At 42.3% G+C, this 23,258-nt stretch overlaps 2 protein-coding genes across 6 annotated transcripts in view; one reads left to right on the forward strand and one right to left on the reverse strand.

The window, feature by feature from the left end:
- The window catches only part of ANGPT2 (angiopoietin 2), a 53,331-nt gene extending 43,314 nt beyond the window's left edge, over window positions 1-10,017 (reverse strand). For all 4 annotated transcript variants that reach the window (XM_088021361.1, XM_028099838.2, XM_028099837.2 and 1 more), the window contains exon 1: window positions 9,733-10,017. In XM_088021361.1, the coding sequence (XP_087877487.1) occupies window positions 9,733-10,017 (285 nt within the window). The remainder of the gene's footprint in view (window positions 1-9,732) is intronic.
- Window positions 1-23,258, forward strand: part of MCPH1 (microcephalin 1) — a 249,919-nt gene that overhangs the window by 165,335 nt on the left and 61,326 nt on the right. The gene's annotated exons all lie outside the window — the stretch shown is intronic.

The raw sequence follows: 23,258 nt of genomic DNA on the forward strand, positions 1-23,258 counted from the left end.
TGCTGTGGCCTTATGTTTCTGAAGGTGCGCGGTGGGGGTTTTAGCCAGTTAACTTAGTTAAATAAGGCAAGGGGTCACTAAACAAACGTAGTTAATCATGCTAAAAAAAAAAAAAAGAAAAGAAAAAGGTCACTTCCTAAGTGAAAAGACTACATACTGCATGATTCCAACTATGTGACGTTCTGGAAAAGACAAACTATGGAGACAGTGAAAAGGTCAGTGGTCGGCAGAGGTTTGGAGGCAGGGGGGGATGAATAGTTGGAGCACAGAGGTTTCAGGGCGGTGACAATACTCCGGCCGGCACTGTAATAGTGGGTGCGTTTGTCCAAACCTGCGGGCACACGGCACCAGGTAAACCCTGAGGTAAACTGTGGACTCTGGGGGTAAGGGTTAATGTAAGCTCATCGGTTGGAACAAATGGAGCACTTGGTAGGGGTCACTGATAATAGGGGAAGCTATGCGTGTATGTGGGCGCAGTGGGCATATGGGAAGTCTCTGTAGCTTCTGCTCAATTTTGCTGTGAACCTAAAACTGCTCTTAAAAAATAAGTCTTTAAAGTCTTTTACTACATAAAAAGAGGAACGAAGGAAATAACAACAAAAAACTGGTATTCTGCAGCTTCAGATTGCACGGGTTATATAGTTGACTAAACATACGGACACCAGGGGTGCCTGGGTGACTCAGTCAGGTAAGCCGGCAGCTCAGGTCTTGATCCCAGAGTCCCAGGACTGAGTCCTGGGATCAAGTCCCGCATGAGGCTCCCGGCTCAGCAGAGAGCCTGCTTCTCCCTCTGCCCCTCACCCCACTCGTGTTCTCTTTTTCTCTAATAAATAAATAAAATCTTTAAAAAAATAAAATAAACATGCAGACATCAAAACCCAGGAAAGTAACTTCAAAGGTGTACTTGTCTATCAATAATATATTGACTTCACATGTAAACATGATTTATTTTATATTTAGATTTCTTTGAATCTGAATAGTTGTGCCCAAGATATGTCTTCTTTTGGTATAAAATGCCTTTTTTTTTTTAAGATTTTATTTATTTTTATTTTGGTGAGAGAGAGAGCACAAGCTGGAGCCGGGGGTGGACAGAGGAAGAAGCAGGCTCCCCGTTGAGCAGGGAGCCCGATGTGGGACTGGGATCATGACCCGAGCCCAAGGCAGACGCTTGACCAACTGAGCCACCCACATACCCCCACATAAAATGGCTTTATTCCAAATTCGGGAGAACGTGAACATGTCATTCCCTTTATTCTAAGTTGGCTGAATTTCTGGGGCTGGCTTGGGCCAGAAATGGAACCCCTAAAGTGGGCTCAGTTTTTTTCATCTCTTCCTTGTTCCTCAGAGGCTCCTCAGACAAAGGGGAATAATGGCCCCCATGTCCCTCTTCCATGTCTTGGAACAGAAAAACTGTCAGACTCACTGTCTTTTACGGAGTCCCACACAATTCATCAGGTTATACCGAAGAGTATGGCCTCCTTGTTGGGGATTCATGAAACGAGACAACTTCACGACACTATTTGTTGTTTTTTTTTCTTTTTCGCTTTGAACCTAACTACCAAGATGTGCTTTTGGCTGCCAAAGTAGAAACCTCCAGGGTGGAGCGTCTTGAGCCTAGAACCAAGTGTTAATTAGTGGCATACAAAAGCTACTGCACAGTTCAGGTTTACCCTTCATTGCTGGCATTTGCTGGAACAATCATAATGAGGATGCCAGTGTCCATCCTGGAATACTGAGTACTTAAGACAGACGATGGGTAGGTTCTGTCACCAGGCTAATCAGCACATCAAGTCAACCTCATATGGAGCACACGGCTAATATGTGAACAAGTATTAATATGGCCTACACGGAATGTGACAACACTGAGAAATAGAGAGGCTGAACGCTTGCCTCCTTTTAAGACTTTGATATTCTCTACCTAAAAAAAAAAAAAAAATCACATATAAAATGATGCATTCTCAAAGAAGCTGTGTCAACATGATAAAATAGTGTATTTTCTAAGACCTGTGTGTCTTGACATCTCTTCCCTTAAAAATCACCATCATCCACGGAAAAATGGAACGTGACATATTAATAAATATCAGATTATATTCTTAACGTGTATATTTAGTTGGCTTGATTTGTTGGTTTTTTAAATATTAAGTACTGGGTGCGAAGGCATTGTAGTGTTAAGTTGTCAGGTTCCTGTCGAGATTTCAAAAGCAATTCATGGGCTCCGAAAAGTCGCTCAAAGGGAGGGCTGAGGCTGATCTTGGAGCAAAGTAACTACCGCCCCAGACCCCCCGGGGCTGGTCCCAGGGGTTTTAATTAGGCTCTAGTTGAATGGCAAAGGCAGTGCTTGTATCTGGTCGAAGGAGGTGTGATGGTAAAAGGGTTAGGCCCACTCCTCAGGGGATTTTAACAGGTTTCACATCTTCCAGCAGCTGGTGCGTGCCACGATTAGGGTAAGAAAGAAAGGTGATTTCATGGGCAAACATCTACTTAAAATATTAATTTGCAGACAGCTAGCATACCTGACTCAGAGTTCAGGTGGTGGAGGAGAGTTCATCCCTTTATTGCCAAAGCATACATAAAACAGTCATTTTAACCCCAGTAAATGTAGAAAACTTTTATTCTAAAACACTATCTGTGAAAAAAAAATTTTTTTTACCATCTTTGATTATATCAGATCACTGATCATTTCTCATTGTAAACATTAATACCATGCTGACGTCAAGGTATTTTTGGTGATACCTATCTGTAGAATGCTGGATGATTTTAAAATCGAATTAGAGGACAGAGCAGGTCACACATGACTTTCCTGGGACTGAATTTTGTCTGAACTTCCAAGTGTTAGCGAAATTCAGGATGTCGTGCTCAGGCAACATCCAGAAAAGGGTTGTTACCGTATGTACAGGGTGTGAGAATGTGCACATATATACCTCCTCTTGGCTATCACAGAATTTGTTTTTACTCTTCTGAAACACAAACTGGAATTTTGAGTAATTACTTTATACCCAGGATATTCCCAATTGCTTTTTATTTTTTTCTTCTTAGCAGGTTTGGCACCATTCTCATATAGAAACGATGGCACATCTTTCCTGTAAACATTGGATAACGAGGTTGTCCGCTCACTAGCCATCATGTGCTAAGCCTGCTGATGTGCTCTGGCATTCGGGTGCGAAGGTCTGCCCAGGAACGCCTGCCTCGTGCTTGTCAGAGGCAGGACTCGTAGGTGGTGGGAATTACTTATTGCTGACTTGGGATGTCAACCAAGTTACTTAACCTCTCAGACCTACTTTATTTTTTTATTTTTTTTTATTTTTTTTAAAGATTTTATTTATTTATTTGACACAGAGAGAGAGACAGCGAGAGAGGGAACACAAGCAGGGGGAGTGGGAGAGGGAGAAGCAGGCTTCCCGCCGAGCAGGGAGCCCGATGCGGGGCTAGATCCCAGGACCCTGGGACCATGACCCGAGCTGAAGGCAGACGCTTTAACAACTGAGCCACCCAGGCGCCCCTCTTTTTTATTTTTAATAAGAAAAATACAAGCTGTCAGGTATGTATAAGTGTATATAATATTACAACATATATAGCACGTTGTAAAATAATCCTACATATATGCATCTATATACACTAAATACTGAGGATGGTCATTTCAGAATGATGGAATTATGCATAGTTTGTATCTTCTGTGCATCCTTTGTATGCTCTGTTTTTTTTATAATGACCGTGTATCCCTTTGGTGACAAGGAAAAATGACCATTCAGAAGGAGTTTGCATTGATTTTCCTTTTATGAAAGAGGTTTCAGTGCAGTGGCCAGACTGGTAACACTGCCCTGCTCCACCCCTGCTCTCCCCCACTCTGGATCTCCTTTACCAGGTCTTTCTCTTGTCACTCATTTATTTTGTGTAGCGCTTCCTGCCTAGGGACACACGTCCTGCCCGGAGTGCCATCTATAACATAGCAAGGCCCCACCAGAGCCAGACCCTCGGTCATTAGACTTCGCCTCACTGATTTATTCCAAGTGCTAGAATGCTGCCCGGACACACGGAGGCTTTCAATAAATATTTGTTGAACAAATAAATGAACTTTAATGGCTCCTGCCCAAAAGGAGTAGGGGGGGTAGAGTGGACTAAGAAATAACACTATATTCATGTTCATTCACACTTCTCCCAACAGTTTGCTGTAGTTTTTCCAGCCCCATGGAAAATTCTGTTTTTTTGTCAAAGGGGGAGATGGACATGCCCTTTCCGTGTTTGTTTTCCTCTCTAGGTAATCCATACAAGACTTCCAAACTGCAAAGCACATTGATGTTATCTTGACCCATGTTTGTAACTGATTAAAAATAGATAGGATTATATCTCCCATGCTTGTGTTCTAGAGATAGCCTTGGGACAAAATGATGGGCTAAGGTGTGGAAAGTGCTTTAAAGTGATTCAGGGCTACCTGGTAGCAATACCCAATGCCTGTATTACTAATACTATTTCGTGAGAAAAGTGTGACTGGGAAGTTGAGTAGCTCTCTTTTTATCAGAAGAATTCTAGAATAATTTAGGAGAAAAATCTTATTGTCAGGTTCATTCAAGTCAAAGAAGGATGTAGTGAAAAGAATATATATATATATATAACTTATTTTATGTTTAATAAAAAATTTTATAGGTATAGATGTATGTAAGAAGCATATATATATATGTATATTTTAAGATAGATAATAGTTTGCAGAGTTGTCATTGTCATTAAATAATACAGATGTTCTGCAAATCATGAGCTCCTGATTTGGAAAATCTATACATGTCCATGATTCATTGCATGTACCCTCTAGGTCTCAATTCAGGAAATCCACAGTGCTGTGCAGGCCATGGTGTCATTTGGTGGCCAGAATATGGGGCAATATTAACTACCTTTCTTCTGTCAAAACAGTCATGCAATAATACTGCCCCTTTTCTTTATCTTGATTGAGCCCTCGTAGGTAGTGTCTCTCCCGCTCGCCTCTGTCTTTCCCTCTCTGTCTCTGTCTCTCTCTGCCTCTGTCTCTGTCTCTCATGCACACATGGGCACACACACTCCTTTACTTCATCTTCTCCTTTACCTCAGTCTTCCAAATTTTGCTTTTTCCCTAAATAAAACCTCTTTCAACCTCTTTCCACATCATTCATGATCCAGACAAGGGTTCTGATCATGTCACAGTGGTATAATGCCACCGCACATATTTTAAGAAGAAGGAAATTCATGCATTTTCATATTAAATTTGTTACAATAAAGAGCTACTATAAGTCTCTTAAGTGCTCATCTGGAAGCTGAAGATTAGGGAGAGGGAGAATTTTACTTCCTACTTTCTACTGTTTTAATGGTTTGACTTGTTTATTTTACATTGCCCGTATGTTAACTTTCATAACATTTTTGCTTTTTTTTGTAAGTTATCCATATGGTGGTAGGGTTGATAGAAACTGTTGTTTTTCAATTATAAATACACAAGATCTCAGTTATAGATTAAAACCAGCACTCTGGGCCAGCCTGAGCATAGGATCACCATTTACAAGGTCATTATCCCTTTCATATTCCTGGCTTACAGCCACTGGTTTACAGATAAACTTTTGGATCACAACCTGTTTGTAAACTGTAAAGAACGACATTGATGAAAATAAACCATTTTTCAAATTTTAGTATGGAGACTTTCTGGATTACCTAGTGTCTAAACAGGAAGTAACATATTATGGAAGTTGTGTACAGCTCCATTTCCTAGTTCTAGACTCTGCAAGCAAATAGTCATCTCCCCATAGTGTGGTACCTACATCGTTCAGCATGCCAGAAGCTTTGTTTAATAAGCAGAGACTACTTGACCATGGAAAGCAAATATTACATAAACAATATATCCTATGTATACCAAATATTTAGTATGTTTTACATAATATACATAGTAAGCACACATTGTACTATATATTTTACATGATACATAGTAAACATTATATTATACCTGCATTTTCCAAACTTAAATATGTTGTCCTTCCTTTCCCATAGTGAAACTTTAATCATCTCTTCATTCCTTCTTAAAATGATGTGAGTATATAATTAAATAACAATAGTAATCATTTCCCTGCCATCTGAAATAGCGGCTTTATTCAGCTTGTCTGACTGCACAAAATTTGCTGCTAATACTGAGCACATATTTCATGATTCAAGATACAGAGATACAGTATAGGATCGGTGGTTCTGCTCCAGTCCTGCACTAGGGCCATTGGCTATGGATATGGTAGGATTTTTTTTTTTTATTTCCTTTAGTGAACCAAGCTCTGGTTTATTTGTTTGTTTGAATATATAGCTAAGGAGTGTTTTGCAGCCACAATGATAAAATACACACACACTCCCTCTCCACCTTCCCCCTCAATCCCCGCCACCACGCAGGGATGGGGGAGGGGCTGGTGGTCTCCGTGCACCTGAACCTCTCACCATCGGTGTTTCCCATTGACAGCAATTTTGTTTTAGCAGCAAAAGTGCATTGTCCCCTATACATCCACTGAAGAAGAGTAGTTCTTCCTACCTTATTAAAAGGATATATTATTATTAAAGAGAGAAAAAAATCTAGATTCAGGTTTATAGTGCCTACCCTGTGCTTCTTTCATTAAAAAAAAAAAGAGGAAATGTTTACATCAGTTTAATAGGCATTAGCTTTATTTTTCAAAACATTCTGTTTTAAAGCACAATAGGCTTTGCAGTTGTTTATAAATTTGAGGTATTCATCAGTGTGAAATAATTGTTTATTTCCTTTCCTTATTTCCTCTTATCGGAAAAAAAAAATACATTTGGTCTCCAGGCAAGATAAAATCCACTTTGCTAAGTTATTTGTCAGTTTTTATAAAGTGAGTTTAATACCACTGGGGCAGAGGTTTAGAATAGTTGCAGGATTAGCAAGGGAATGTGACATAGAATGTTTTTTTTTAGGTCATCGTGGTGTATTTGGTAAACTGTCATGCATTTATCTTATCCTTGTTTAACCACTGAGCAGAAAGTGAGCCCTCCCTGTGTTGTTCCATTCATATTACTCTGCACTCATTCAGAAGTCTGACACTTCCTTTGCCTGGCAGATTAAAGGGGCAGTGTGGCATCTTTTGATGATTTGTAAAACAGCTTTCTTAGTCCAAGCTCCTTAGGGGATGCTAGCCACTCAGGAGATGAACTGCTAGTCATCTGCTCTGAAATTAACCAGAAACTTGGTCTTATTTTCCTTCTTAACAAGTTTTCTTAAAATCTTAAAGGTTTCCCACCCTGCCACCCCCCACAGACCCCTCTGATTTTTAGTGTGGATCAGGGGAAGAAAGGAAATATGAAACCATTAAAAAAAAAAAAAAAAAGCCCTAAAGAAAAGGAAATACGAGAAACAATGAAAAACACAGAATTGTGCTTTTTCTCTCTGGGATAGTCTAGCAATACGTGTTAGATTGTGGTGTTGAACCTTTAATCCTGTGGGTTATCTATCATCCCATTATATATTATTTTCTCTTATGAGAAAAGCAGTGTTTATTATCACAGGTGACAAAACACAGCAATAAAAAACAAGCAGAGAGGTTACATTTAACTACTTTAAACAGGTTTCATATTTGCTTTTTTTGCTTTCATTCCCAAACGAGAAGCCTGTGAACAGAGTGAGTGGACACAGACTCTCAGGTGCACATCACCCAGATAGGCCAGGTGAACAGGTGCTGAGCCAATGAAAAGATAAACATGACGTCATTCTTGGTGATAATTTAGCAGATAGCTAAAGAAAGAATTTAGAAATGCCATTGTGCCACTGTTCAAATATTTACTAATTGAACCGGGAAAGGAAAAAATGGTAGTCTCTTCATGTAGAATTTCTTGTCCCTTTCCTTCTTTAAACAGCATCTCAAAGGTCCAAGAGAAGGGGGTTGTTTATCTAAGAAAGAAATAGGAGCCTTGACCATTGAGTTTTTCAGGTATACTAACTGTGGGCTTCATTAAGCAAATGCAATTTAACAATCTTGCATTTGGCAAAACATTCTTCCAGGTTTCTTGACTATTTATTTTAAGAGAGGATGTACCAGTCGGGCAGATTAGGATGTTTACTATGTATGATGTATCTTTCATCTCTCGCTGTGGCTATTAGCCCTGGCATAACCACAGTGTGGACGTAGGGAGGTGGTTCAGCGTGAGCATGACAATTTAAAATTAAATAAGATGTCAGAGTGAGCAGGCATTTAGGATGCAGTTTGTCTTCCACGTATTTTGTCTTCCAAGTATTTGAACCTGTGTGCTGTGTACTTTTTATAAAAGTACATCTGTGAATAAGCAGCTTCTTTTTATGCACATGTATGAATTATTGAAGATTTTAAAAGTGCACACCCCAGGGACCTTCTTTGGAAAAGAGGAAAACCTGGGGGAGAATTTGCCCAGAAGGGCCAGTGCCTTCAGAGATAATTAGTAATGAGCTGAGTATTACACAGCAGGCCTTCCTGGTGGGCATTTGTTGTTTTCTGTGTCTGCGTTGCAGCAGCTACTCTGGTCTCAGCGAACGCGGTGCTGAGCAGGCGCTCATTCATTCCGGCTTAGACGCCAGTCGTAACGTGGTCCTTCCTCTCTGAAGAGGACAGCTAACGAGGAACACAGATTGGGAGACATGATCTATTCTAAGGTTAAGATAAAGTATCCTAACAAAGTTTATGGGGAAATGAAAGGCTGAAAATTCTTTCTGGGGCAAGGTCTTGAATGAAGTGAATTAGCTTGGTAAATAGTACCTTCTCTACGGTGTAAGCACTGTGGTATACTGTCATTATAATATTTAATGATTAATCTATTGCCACAATTTAAGCCTCCTTTAGAATATATATATATATATAGTCCACATCAAGAAAAATTTCAGGGAGACTGGGTTTTGTAGAAATAGCCCCCACATGTACATGAGGAAAATGATCACTTGTGAAAGAAAAACTGAGCTTTCAATATCCTGTTTGGGTTAAACCCCCTCTGAAATGTCTGTGAAACTGTGTATCATCATAACCCCGCGAACATCTCGTCCCGGCAGAGCTGCAGCAAATGCCCTGCGCACCCGTCCCACGTGGGGCGACCTTCACAGCCTGCGGCTTCAGCTGAGGGGCTGGGTGCCGGACATACCCTCAGACCCTTGCAAAACTCACCCCACTTACAAAATGACAAACCCTTCAGGGTAAAGCCCTCAGGTTCTGAGAAACGTAAAGTCTGCTTTATTAAATTTCCTTCCATTTACCAAGAGTCGCAGTCTATTTTAGTAAATAAATTCAGGAAATTGGTAAAGCACTTTACTCCATCCGTTATGTCTCAGTAATTAGCATGATTGTCACGTTTTTCCTGGCTCCTGGCTCCGGCACCGCTGTTGCTTACAGCTTCCCCCAACCCCGCTTGCCTGCAACCAGTTTATAACATCCCTGGTAACGGGTGTTACTGAGTTTAAACCACTTACACAAACAACACAGCCTACACGTTTTGCAGAGAAGTGCACTTTCTCTACTTTATTAAATAAAGATTCCGAACTCGGAGATCTCTTTCTCTCTGGATTCTGGCATTCTTCTCAAATAATCCTTTTCACTTTCCACCCAGGACTACTTTACACCCTGGGATAGAATAAAAGAAATGATAATTCATTCGAAGGTATTAGCCACCATCTATCTCTCTCCTGTGCTCATTGCCTTTGGTTGTTAAAACCGAGCTGATCTTACTGGCTTCAACAGTTGTTCACCAAATAAAAATGATTTTTTTTCCTACCTTCATTAGCCACTGAGTGTTGTTTTCCATGATGTTCTCTAGCACTTGCAGCCTCTGCACCGAGTCATCGTAATCTAGTGGTGCGTCCCTCTGCACGGCGTTGGGCACGTAGGAGCTAGAAGAGCGACAGTTGTCTGTCTCTGGCAGGAGGAAAGTGTAGCTGCAGGCTCCGTGCTGAACCTGATACTGCCTTCTCCCGACGCTGTCCATGCTTCTCCGAAAGTTGTTATAGGCTGCGGCTAGGACAAGATCACAGCTCAAAGTAAAGAAAACAATCTGCCACATTCTTTCTTTCTTTTGGTAATAAACCAGCAGCTTAGCAAACTCGAAGGCACATGGGAATCCCGGTCCTAAGCTGCCCTCTCAGATGCGGGGCTCTGCGGCCATGGTTTAAGGACCATCAGTGGGAGTCTCTTCCCTCCCTTTCCAGCAGGAACTTGATTGTTAATGCTGTCTTCCCTCCGGTGGGTCGGTCCTGCAAGTGAACTGTCAGATGGCAGTAGAAAGAATAACCCTGCTCACTCCTGAGGGCTGTATTCACTTTACAGACCGGTGTTAATGCTGCTTTGTTTCTCTTCCTCCAGATTCTGCGGTGTCAGGATCCGAATCAATCACTTTCCTTTCCTTATATGATAAGTTGATAAGAGCAGCCAGACATGTGTAGCAAGCTGCTCCGCCCTCCTGGCATGTCTGTTATCTTCCTGTAGGGGGGTCACTAGCCAGGCAACAGGAAAAATCCGAGCATGATGTGTGCTGTTCAACCAGGGCTATATGCTGCAGAAACCCTCTGGGAAAAACTGATCAGTTACAGGACCCCTGAGTGTTTCAGAGGCACCACCCTAATTGAGCATTTCCTAGAGAGAGCAGCGGTCTCTCATGTCTGAGACTGATCTCACATTGCTTAGCTGGTAAAATATCTGGGGTAATAACTTTAAAGTACAATGAAAGTTCCTGTTTTTTCCTTTAGGAATAAAAATACTACAAATATGTCAGGACTTTGGTTTATTTTTGTTACTACAAACAAAGAGGAAGAAGTCTTGCTCTTGTAAACTCTCTGCCTTTTCATATGGAAAACAGTTTTCATGGGTATTTCTTGATTTTTGAACTATTAGCTACATACACAAAATTTTCACTTATAAAAGCATCGGAGAGGAAGATCACACTTTATTAAATTGTGTTGGGAAAACCAGTTTCTGAGCTCTGACACTTCATCTCTTATACAAAATATCCACTTCAATATTCAAAGTAAAATATACAGGACAGATTAATGGTCCATCAAATTACAATACGCAGAGAAATCAGAATTTAGATAAGAGGATGGTGAGGGAGGAACACACACTTTTTCTGTTTCAGATCAGGATTTGCTCAAATCCCATCATTTTGTAATTTTCTCTTTCCAGGATCAGTCAAATCCGCCCCACTCTGTGTCGCACGTAGGCACATCACCTCTCTTTCTTCATTGAGCTTGACTCTCCTTATCTGTAAAATTCCAGGGTTGCATTAACTCCCAAGATTTTTCTATTTCAATTCTATGGCTCTGTCAGTCCCCTGGGTGACTTCCTTTAATAACTAAAACTTAATACTTTAGGGATTAACAGTATGCTAACCAGCCAGAGTGTGCATGGGGAAAAGCCTTGGAATCTTAGCCACGGTCTGTTTGTATTTCAGGGCACAGGCTCTGTTCTTCCTGGTCAGTGGAAGCATATCTGCACCCTGACTTGTCGGACCATTCTACCCATGAAAGTCAGAGTCAGTCTAAATCATGCACGAGCAGCTTGCAGAGCATTCCAGAATTCTGATTTTAATTCTTGGGTGCTCATGGAATTTGTGTAGTGAATTCTGTTTTCCTGGAACCTGTGTTTTCAAGAGACCTAATTAGACCTTTAAAAACATCCCTCCTGTGCATGGACTGGCTCCCAGGTTACTTTTAGAGCCGGGGTTCTTAACCTGAGCTCTATTCAAGGCGTCCATGAACCTCAGCATAAAATATGCCTTCATTCTTCACCAAACTGTAACTGAAATATAGCCTCTTCTTTAACTATGTTTATAGGTCATAAGCAACAGTGGTCAATGTCTGTGGCTTTTTCATCAGTAGAAACTGTAGTTGATTTTGTTACAGTGTCTCAAGCTGTCGGTGGCAGTCAGCACTACGTTGTCATCAGACTCACCCCCAGATCTTGTTACTTAATGTCCAAATAAAGTCGCACATGTCATTTTCTGAGAAGGGGTTCATAGACTTGGCCTGACTCCCAGAGAGTTCTGTCACTTGCTAGCACTTGTGCTCAGGGAGGGTCCTAGAGCAGAAGAGGTTGATTCCACCCTGATTCTGGTCCGTGGTTTCCACTGAAGAAGGAAATTAAAGAAAATGCGCCCATTCACACTAGTAACTGTAGGGGGAGGCGTGTAGGCTCGGAAGACGAGCCCTGGGTTTGAAGATTCTAACTTCTCTAAGCCTCAGTTCACTTGGAAGACAAAATGATTCTTTCTCTGTAGTGCCTTCTAGGATTGAAATGATACAGACTAGTCATGTCGGAATATTCCTTTCTTTGTCAGTACTTTCTGTTCGATGGGAAGCACCTCTGCCACCATCAAGTATTGCAACTGTGTTACTATCCTCTGAATGGGAAGCCGGTCTAAGGGTATTCGCCATTTGAAAAATCATTCATCTGCCTTCCAGGCAAGTGGGGTGGTTTTAAAAAGTAGCTGCAGGAAGAGGTCGTACAGCAAGTACTTCTAGTCTGCTGGTTTGTATCAGGCCCTCTGCTGGGTACTGGGGATGGATAATGCGCTTTGCTCTTTAGACGAGAATGAGGGAGACCCATAAACTAATAGGGCGGGGTGAGAGGAGGGATTGGGGGGCATCCAGAGGGAGATGCTGCTGCCGAGGCACTGATCCCCCAGGCGGTGACATGGGTGCTTTCTTATCTGTCCCTTCAAGGTCAGAATGTGCACCGAGCAGCTCTTTGTAGGTTCCTAAATGGAAATTATTACCGGAGAGTTGCGGGGAAGCTCTGCTTAGACCAGGGGATGGCGAACTATTTCTGTAAAGGGTCAGATAGTCAGATAGCCTGATATTGGAGGCTCTGCGGGCCATCCCGTCTCTGTCATGGCTACTCAACTCTGCCCTAGTAGCATAACAGTGGCCGTGGACAGTCCATGGATGGGGGAGGGTGACTGTGTTCCAGCCAAGCTTTATTTGTGGACCCTGAAATGTGAATTTCAACCATTTAAAGATGTAAAAATCGTTCTTAGCTCCCTGGCCATTTAAACCAGACCAAGGGCTGCCGTTTGCTGGCCCCTGAGTTAGAACCTAACGGAGTCTGCCGGGGTGGGGATGGGACATGGGGAGTGAGGCCATTCTAAAGGCACAGCCAAGGTAAACAAGCAGTTCTCCCCTGTCTCAGATCGCAGCATGGCTTCTTAAAGAATTGAGAAGCATGGGACCAGCCAGGAAGAAGGGACTTGCGAAAGGGGCAGGAACCTTTGACCAAAAAGAAAGCGCCACTTTGAAGCTGGATCTATAACGCAAGGCCGGGAAGGCATGCTTAGAAACCAGACTCTGGTGTAAAGCGGATGTCACGGGTCCCACCATGGGCAACACACGAGAGCGGTGGGGGCCTTCTTGGCGTCAGAGCTGCCCACAGGACTGTAAGAGTCCATCAGGGAGCAAATGAGGAGAGGATCTGCAAGGCCCCTGCAGTAACTTAGGGGAGCCAGTAGGAGGCCCTAGAAGGAAGAGGCAGAGCTGGTTGGGGAGCCTCCTGAAGGAACGGGAGCAACAGGTAACCCTCCTGTCCTCCGCCACAGAGGGGCCCATGGGGGTGGTCCGCTGGCCGCTGTGTGACCACTCCTGCCCAGCCCAGATTCCCATCCACTCTGAACGAGACCTGACTGTGCTGCTCAGAACTGTTGTTAACTGTCCATTTTCAAAGAGAATGCTGAGTTTTCTTCAGTGCCCTGCCGATGGGATAGCAAAGGCAGATGAAGCTATGAGATGAGAAATATTATTACAGCCTTCCCAAAAGCTGCCTTCCTGCCCAACCATTTTTTTTCCTAACAGTTCTGCCGGACAGCTGTGCATGGTATTATTTATTTTCTTAATAATGTTTGTTTTCTCCCCCATACTGTATGTCATCAGCTGAAATTTTGGAGGCTCCCATTTATTTTCAGTAGAACTGTCTAAAGCTCTCCTTGCACTTTGCTATACAACAAGGGAAATCATGTTTGATGGCACCAAAGAAACCACCATGTTTACCTATTGCTGAAAGAGGTCAGCATGACAATACTCTGACCATGCTTCATTTTGGCCTGTGGAACAAAAGCTCTAATGTGTGGGAAATGCCAGAGGATCTCCCATTGTTCGTGGTCTCAATGTCCCCTCCCAAAATGTAGGTCCGTGTAGATGGACATCCACTCCTGTCTGGGTCATGAAATCTGACCTACCACAATCTTCGAGAGGCCCAGGTCACCCAGAGCCATCTCAGAGGATCTCAGACATTAGGCTCTGTTTGAATGATGTCTCAGGAACCCTAAAACCAAAAAAAAAAAAAAAAAAGATACAAGCTTTGGAACAGTGCAAAGTGGGGCTGCCCCCAAGCCACGGATTACCAAACAGAATTTTCGAGTCGGCCTATGTGATCTCTGTTGTAGAGTTGAGCCAGTTTAATATTCAGGATTTAACTGGATGGTTACATTGTTGGACAAATCAAGGGATGGAAGTGGGACAGACTCGTCCAGGGGGAGGGCGGAGTGTAGCTTTCTGAACTGTTAAAATCCCAGTAGGTGAACCTGGCAGATGTCTGCTCTGAGAAGCCCATCCCTGATTGGAAAACACATGGAAAGTCCTCAGGTACTAAGAGGCACATGGATCTCCCACATCTGCTGACCCTTTGAGCTTACGGCTTCAGCTGTCCCGTCTGCCCAGAGCCTCCAGAGCCATCTCATGCCCGCTCTGCTCACCACCACCCAGAGCAGAACACTTTTGTCCCAGCACTGCCTGCCCCAGGGGGCAGGCTCACTTGGCCAGTGTGGCCTTAATTTTTGGAAAGTTGCTATGTTGCTATAGGAGGGACTTGCGGAACTGAAATACCCTAATAAATGAAGCTGGGGACACTCTGTTTCGATTTGTGGCCATTTGTAGACGGACAGGCACACTCAAGACACTCGGGCGCCTGCCTGGCATGCTGGAGCTAGGAGCAGCTTTGGAGACATTTGTCCATCTCCCTCCCTCTCCCTGGCTTTTTAAAAATTGGCTAAATATAATCAGTCAACATGTTTATGTACAATTTAATGTTCAGTGCACGGGGAAAACCATTAGAAAGTTCAGCAGACATAAAATTGTTGTTAGAGAAAGTTATTTTACTTTTCTTTCCAAATTGTAAATAGTAATGAATGAGAGCTAAAGATGAAGCCACACTGGAAGGAAGGGAGGAGGAGAAGGAGGGAGGGAAGGAGATCAGCATCTCACCTTTCCAAAAGCAGCCTCCGTCTATAGTGATTTCTTTATGTTTCCCGGAAGATGTCTGTTTCTACTTGGTTTCAATATATGTTGAATTGAACTTTATCTACAAATGGAATCTAGAGCCATGTGCAAAAACTTTAGTGATGCCTCTCTCTGGAGTTGCTAATCATGTTGAACTACCATTAAATCTTGAACCTGGCAGGTGAAAGATAATTCCCAGCCATGAGATTTGGAAAAAAAAAAAAAGAGCCAAAGAAAAGGCCCCTTCAAGTTACCATAAAGACAGAAGGAAAAGAAAAAAAAGCGTAACTATGAGCGCGCGCACGCGCACACGCACACGCACACACACACACACACACACACACACACCCCACACACCCACCCACCTTCCCCCCAGGATAGCCAAGGAAACCAGTGCTCAGTGAAGTGAGGTGATAAGAATCCCATCAACCCTGACTGACTCATTTCACTTAGCATGATACCCTCTAGCTCCATCCACGTGGTTGCAAAGAGTGATTAACATAACATAATAAAATAAAATTAAAAAAAAAAAAAGAACCCCATCAGCCCAGTGTGTCTCTGGGCCTTTCTCCTCCATTAATGGTGACGAATTTAAGGAGAATTTAAAGCAACTATTTTTTACCCTGATTTTAATATGGCCATTTCATACTGGCGGTCACCCCTGTGCAGCACAGATACACATCCCCAGTGACGGACTCCTTCTCACTGCCAGAGACTTCTTGCAGCCTTTGCTCATCTTGAGCTGGAACTCCTGGGTCATGTGTGGAGCCCACCAGGTGCCCGCTTCGGTATCCTGGACCTCTGGGTCCGGGAGCAGGGGAGGTCCTCTCAGAAGTGCACACATCAGTGCAGACTTAAAAAACCAAATTGTGTGAACTAGCTTAGGATAGACTCTCTGGAAATCCCACCGATTCTCTAACTGCGTCAGTTAAGCTTTATATATACATTCTAGCTACATTCTCAATTTCCTGGCTTTACCAACTGTTGATTTCTCCCTTCTTTGCCTCTTTAGTTTCATCAAATGTAGATAGAAGAGGGTGACTTACCTTGTAGAATACACACGGTTCTGAAATGAGGTGTGATGCCTAGTTAGCACAATTTCCTGTCCAATTAAATTTGGTAGCATGTGACATAAAATACCTGGTCCATTATATTTAGAGAACAATTAAATGCCCCCCACTTAGAATGGGGGCATTGGCTACATAGAATTCACCTTTGTGGAAGGTGAGGAAATGTATATTTTGTTAAAATAAGGCTCTGCCTGCCGGAGGAGGAGAAAAAGCCCTTTGCCAGATGTGTTTTCAGGCAATTTCCTTTCCTGGGAAACAGCCATTTCCCCTGCATTACCAGACCTGTTTTCATTCGCAGAACAGAGGGAGTAAGTGCTGGGACCAAAGGGCAGAGGCCCAGATAACATCAGCCTTATCTGTGACGATTACCTGTCTTCTTGCAGCTGCACCACTTCTGTTCAATGGAGGGGCTGCAGAGGCTCTTGGGGGGAGGGTTATACCGATGGAAAAATCAGACTTAATCATAGCAGAAAAATCTCTTTCACGTGACTCTCAGGTCACTGTCGTTCTTACTCAGCTTAGCTCAATTAAAAAGGTACCAAATACTCATTCCTTCTAGCTTACTGGAGTATTTGCTATGAAATGCCATCCGGAAGACATTTAGAGAGGACAGATAGTTTTTTAAGGAAACTTAAAAGATTCTGAATCTTTTATAGTCTGCACTGCCGTGAACCAGCATAGCATCTGCTAAGGAATGCTGATTTTTTTAAAGCCACATCGTCCATTATAGGTAGCTTTAAAGATTGAAGAGAAAAAGCTTTCTGTTTATTAGAACCTTGGAAAATATCCAAGTAACTATTTTTTTTAAGATTTCATCATAAATTCCCTGAATTTTTAGGAATATTTTAGTTTATATAATTCTCCTGTTATATAAAGTTATCTCAAATGCTGTTTGATTTTATAAATATTTTCATTCTCTAATATTTTTATGGAGTATTTTATCTTCTCATCAAAAAAAAAATTGCCCAAAAGGTCAAGATACAAGTCAAAACTTTAAAAAGGCAGTGGATGAAATTCTAAAACAGTAGATGAGTGCATTAGCCTGATAATATTTTTGCCAGTAATTCTGTGTCCTGTTTTCTCCCCATAGAAAAAAAAATGCTAAACATTTTCTTTCAGTTGATTTATGTCAATGATTACTCTTATACCCATGACCAATATAAAGTCAATAGACTCTTTCCTTTGACTAACACAATGGTTCATTAGAGATTTTGAGGTGGGCTTATAATTTTTGTATTAAATGCTCCTAAATTCATTTAAACAATGTTTTTAGAGAATTCAAATTCTTTGCTCGTGGGAAATGTGCCCGGTCTCTTTGTCATAACCATTCTACTAAAGGAGTATATAAATTTCTCTCAGAATGAATTTTCCTTTGAAAGTGGCTTAATGCCATTTTGATTAATCTTTGTTTAATCTAAATTTATAAAATTTTTATCTTAATTATGAGAAACCTTTTAAAATAAGAGATAAAAATGTCATATGTGCTATTTACATGAAGATATATTATCTCTCTTGGTTATAGGTTAACATAAATAAATTTGCTTATGTCAGAGAAGTAAAAAAAATAAAAAGCACATGACCCCCTTTTGGTATTCCTGTCTGCCTGACTGACTTGATATAAAAAAATCTTCCTGTGGGAAATTAGGCTTGATTATGGAGTTGTAAGTATAAAAACTCATTTTTGAAGAATTATATATAGTTTCTAAAGAATTACATTAGAAATATAACAAATAGTTATGCATATAAAAGGAAGCAGTTTGCATTAAAGTGTATAAAAATAACTCCATGCCATTCTTGTTCCTTGGTCAGCTTAAGTATGGTTGTCAACTGATGATTTAATTCTCTCCTAATTATATGATATGTATATGCTCCACTTTTTGTCTCAAACACTATCTCAGTTTCTTTGGTGTTCTATTAATATTCCCAAAATGTTTTACTTCAAGGAAAGTGTCTAAATTCAAAGAAAGACTGATACAAAAGAAAAAAAAATGAAAGGAAGTAAATTGTACAAAGCCTGTAAAGAGAGGACATTTATAGCAGCATTAAGATACCTAATTCCTGGGGCGCCTGGGTGGCTCAGTTGGTTAAGCGACTGCCTTCGGCTCAGGTCATGATCCTGGAGTCCCGAGATCGAGTCCCGCACCGGGCTCCCTGCTCAGCGAGGGGTCTGCTTCTCCCTCTGACCCTCCCCTGTCTCATGCTCTCTCTCTATCTCATTCTCTCTCTCAAATAAATAAATAAAATCTTAATTAAAAAAAAGATACCTAATTCCTGGCATCTGTTTCCCTCAAAAAAATTATATATATATGTATATATAATATATATATAACTATATATATATATAAGCAGTGGTTTATGAAAGTCCTAACACTCTTCTAGTAGAATATGTGCACAAAAAGAAATACTTACTTTCCCCCAAAATCCTGATGCATATTTCAGTGATCTTTTTTATTTATAGGTCAAAAAGTCTTGCTTGACTACAGTAAAGATTAAAACAGATACCTGCTAGAGATGGTACCTGTATGGGAGTACAGGTACCACATCCACTGGTAGTACTCACCCGCTCCCTCTGCTGGCCTCCTGACAGATAACAGGCAAAACCATCCATGTTTTATTACAGTTCCTAATAGAAATGACACACAATCAATTAAGGGCATAAATCAGTAGCAGTTAATATACAACCTGGAGTGCTTTCATTATAGTTTGAATGCAAGAGAACACCACACCATATGCAGAAGTTTAACACCTACTTACACGTGTGTGTGTGTGTGTGTTGTGTGCATGCACACACACACAGTGAAAAATATTTTTCAGCATCTGTTTATCACATACAGAGCTAGAAGCTATTTTAGTATCTTCTGGTGATCAGGTTTCTGCCGAAATGAGCTTGTGCCAGAGCAACAGTGAAAAAACTGGAATTTTGTGCTGTCTCTGTAAGGGGTGAGTTTAGAGACCTGATCCTTGCAGCAGTTTTTCTACAGTCTGCTGAGATAGATCCGCATTCTGTCACGCAGGGACAGAGCTGTGACACCTGCCCTGGTGGCTCTGGGTAGTTCCAAGCAGGAGCACTGCACATGGGAAGGCTCCTGACTAGAGATGCGGTCTGACTCAACAGCCAAGAGTACTTTCAGTGATTGTCTGATCCACATGTTTCACTTATTTAAAAAAGAATCTTGTGGGGTGCCTGGGTGGCTCAGTCAGTGAAGCGTCTGCCTTCAGCTCAGGTCAGGATCCCAGGGTCCTGGGATTGAGCCCCATGTCAGGCTTCCGGCTCAGCGGGAAGCCCGCTTCTCTCTCTCCCTGCTGCTCCCCCTGCTTGTGCACTCTCTCTCTCTCTCTCTCTGTCAAGTAAATAAAATCTTAAAAAAAAAGAAAATCTCATTCCTTCTCCAAAATAGAGATCAAAAGTGAAGGGAGTGATATTCCAAGCCAAGAAAGAGCATGTGTGGTAAGTATGAGACCAGAGAACTGAAGAGGAATTATGTGATTCAGCAGAGTTCAGGGAAGGTGTGAACTTGGAGGTCCCACCCGGAATCAGCTCCTGAGGAGTCGGGCTCAGGCATTCGGATTTTACCCTGACAGAACCTGGAGCCACGGGATGTGTTTTCCAAAGAGGGAGTAGACTCATCTGATTTTGAAAGGCCCCTGCAGTGCCCGGTGGAAGAGAGGCTGGAAGAGAGTGAGATGAGAAACTGCACAGCCAAGCAGCTCAGATGTTACGGAGCCTGAACTGGAACATCACTGTGGAGCTCGAGAATACTTGATAGGGACAGTCAGTAGGAATTCTCGATTGAGGGGCTGTGGGGGTTCTGGAATGGGATTGGTTTGCTATTGGCATTGACTCTTCCACTTAAAACAACTAAAAATGCGGGGCGCCTGGGTGGCTCAGTCGTTGAGTCTCTGCCTTCGGCTCAGGTCATGATCCCAGGGTCCTGGGATCAAGCCCCACATCGGGCTCCCTGCTCGGCGGGGAGCCTGCTTCTCCCTCTGCCTCTGCCTCTCTCTCTGTCTCTCATGAATAAATAAATAAAATCTTTAAAAAAAATAAATCAACTAAAAATGCTGGGTAAAATCATCTAAAAACCATTAAAAAGGCATCGGCAAAATGACAAGATAATAGAAAATATCAGACCCAAATTTAAGTGGAGCCACAGATCAGAGGAATCAAGTGGAATATTCAACAGATTTGCCCTCAAAGCATTTGGCAAATGGCAAACCTGAACCTCCCTTTTCAGGGCCCAGAGGGTGGGGCGAGGAGATAAAGGCTCTGCCAGGGGAGAGTTTGAGAGGCACCCCCTCCATGAAGGTAGGGCCCCAGGGACTCTACTTGCAGTGCCTGGGGCAGAAGGTAATCTGTCCGTGCTGCCTGACAGTAAACAGAAAGGGGGAGCCCATCCCTGAGGATCATAACCACAGGAGCACCCTTTTTAGTCTTACAGAGCAAATTAGGTGGTTGAAAAAAAACTCAAGTCATGCTAAATTTTTCCAAAGTGGTCCCAGGCTACTATCAACCCCTCCCTACCACATCCACACCCCCAGTTTTGTAGCAAAAATGAATCCTTTCCAAAAGAATGCACCTTCATGGGGCACCTGGGTGGCTCAGTCGGTGAAGCATCTGTCTTCGGCTCAGGTAATGATCCCAGGGTCCTGGGATCGAGTTCCGCATCGGGCTCCCTGCTCCGCGGGGAGCCTGGTTCTCTGCCTCCTCCCCACTTGTGCTCTCCGTCTCTCTGTCTCTCAAATAGATAAGTAAAATATATTTTTTTAAATGCACCTTCATCATTAAGTCTCAAAGAATTCTTACAGATAATTTCCCAAAGAAAATGAGTAACTCGCAAGAATAAATGAACATGTAAGCAGACATAGTCTCATTAGCAAAAGTCCGCAGAAAGAAGAAATGGCCAAAGCAGACTGGCAAGAACTTTATAAATGGAACCTATCAGCTACATTTTATGAAATAACTATCCATACTGGATTAGTTTCTTCAGGCTGTTGTAACAAAGTGCCACAAACTGGGGAGCCTAAAACAGCAGAGGTATTGTCTTCCAGTCCTGGAAGCTAGAGGTGTGAAGAGCCTGTACGAGAACCCTTCCTTGCCTCTGCATAGCTTCTGGTGGTTTGCTGATGATCCCTGGCATTCCTTAGGTTACAACCATGTAGCCCCATTGTCTGCCTTGGTCATCACATGTCACTCTCCTGTGTGTGTCCCTGTGTCTTTATGGGCCTCTCTTCCTATAACAGCACCAGTCATACTACTACATTATGACCTCAGCTTAACTAGTTTCATCTGCAACAATCCTGTTTCCAAAGAAGGCCACATTTGGAGGTTAAGATTTACATCTTGGGGGGGGGGGGGGCACAGTTCAACCCATAGCACTTACCATGCTTTAAAGATATAAAATCTTGAAAACACCTAAAGGGTCATAACACTAAAGAAGAAAAAATCTGGTAGACTTAAAAAGAAAACCTAATGAAATAAAAAAAATACAATAACTGAAATTCATAGAGATCAAAAAGATTAGATGCATCTAAAGATCTGAAGACTCACTGAGTTGAAGGATAAGTCAGAGGAATTCATCTGAAAGTCCAGTACGGAAAGACCAGGAAGCAGGCACTGGGAAAGAAGGCGAGGGACCTGAAGGGTGGAATTTGAGGAGGAGTGGAGAGGAGAAAGAACAGAGCAGGCAGTTTTGCAGATTTTCCCCAAACAATGAAGGGCACACCCGATGAGCGGACCAACAGGGTCATAACAAGACCAGATATAGGGGTGAGAGGGAAAAGTGAGGAATGATGGCAGCTAGCTGGACGTGACACATGGGAGCCCAGGGGCAGAGGAAGGCGGGGGAGGTGAGGAACGCACCTTCATGCACGTTCAGTTGTAATGTAATTTTCGTGATCAATATCAGTGCCAGTTTTGTTAAATGACTTAGTATTAAGTAGTATAGGAAAATAATGAAAAACAACAGCTATGTAAATTGCATAAATCTTAACAATCTAGGTTTTTCTAGATAAAGTGAAATAGCGGAGTGTTGTCGTCACCTTTGACCCTTGACCACAATTCCACTGGCGCAAGTTCTGTGGATTCTGGCATATTGTCCTGTTCTCTAGATTTCTGCTCTAGAGGAGATAGTAAATAAAGAAGACCCAGGCTGGTCTATGTAAAGTTACCTCGTAGTGTCTATGAGATGCTACAAGTGATTGAAAATAAAATCTGCAAGATATAATTAGGAGCAAGGTAACTTTTTTATAAATTTGTCATTTCTCTGAGGGCCTTTGCTGTGATTCAGTTGGGTCCCCTAAAAATTCATACCTAACTCCCAGTACCTCAGAATCAGGCCTTCTTTGGAAATAGGATCATTGGAAATAGAATTAGTTAAATTACAGTAGTGGCTCCAAAGTGTAGAAGGGTGGGCCCTAATCTAATATGACTGGTGTCCTTATAAAAAGGGGAGATCTGGTCACACACACACACACACACACACACACACACACACACACAGGGAGGACACCATGTGAAGATGAAAGCTGAGGTCAGGCTGATGCTTCTGCAAGCCAAGAACCACCAAAGATCACCAGAAACCACCAGAAGCTGGAAGAGACCTGGCGCACATTCTCCCTCCGGTCTCAGAAGGAACCAGCCCGTGGACACTCCTATCTTAGACCTCTAGTCTCCAGAGCTGTGACAGAAGACATTTTGGATGTCAGAGCTACTCAGTATGTGGCACTTTGTTACAGCTACACCAACAAACTAATACAGCTTCCCCCAAAATTAGCATTAGCATTAGCAAGGGTGTTAAAATGTGTTGCCACCTTGCAGCCTCCCCCAGACACTGTAGCTGTTTAGTTGTGTGCTTGCTAGCAACACTTACTCTGCCCTTCTTGTTCAAAACATGTTGAGACCTTCTTTTGGACGACTGCTCTAAGCCAAAGGGATTGCATTTGGTTATCTTCCATGATAACACGTTTCCCTTCTT

The sequence above is a fragment of the Eumetopias jubatus genome, unplaced genomic scaffold (genome assembly GCF_037043125.1).
Source record: "Eumetopias jubatus isolate StellerSeaLion01/CBP00866 unplaced genomic scaffold, mEumJub1_p1.0 scaffold_2, whole genome shotgun sequence".
NCBI lineage: Eukaryota > Metazoa > Chordata > Mammalia > Carnivora > Otariidae > Eumetopias > Eumetopias jubatus.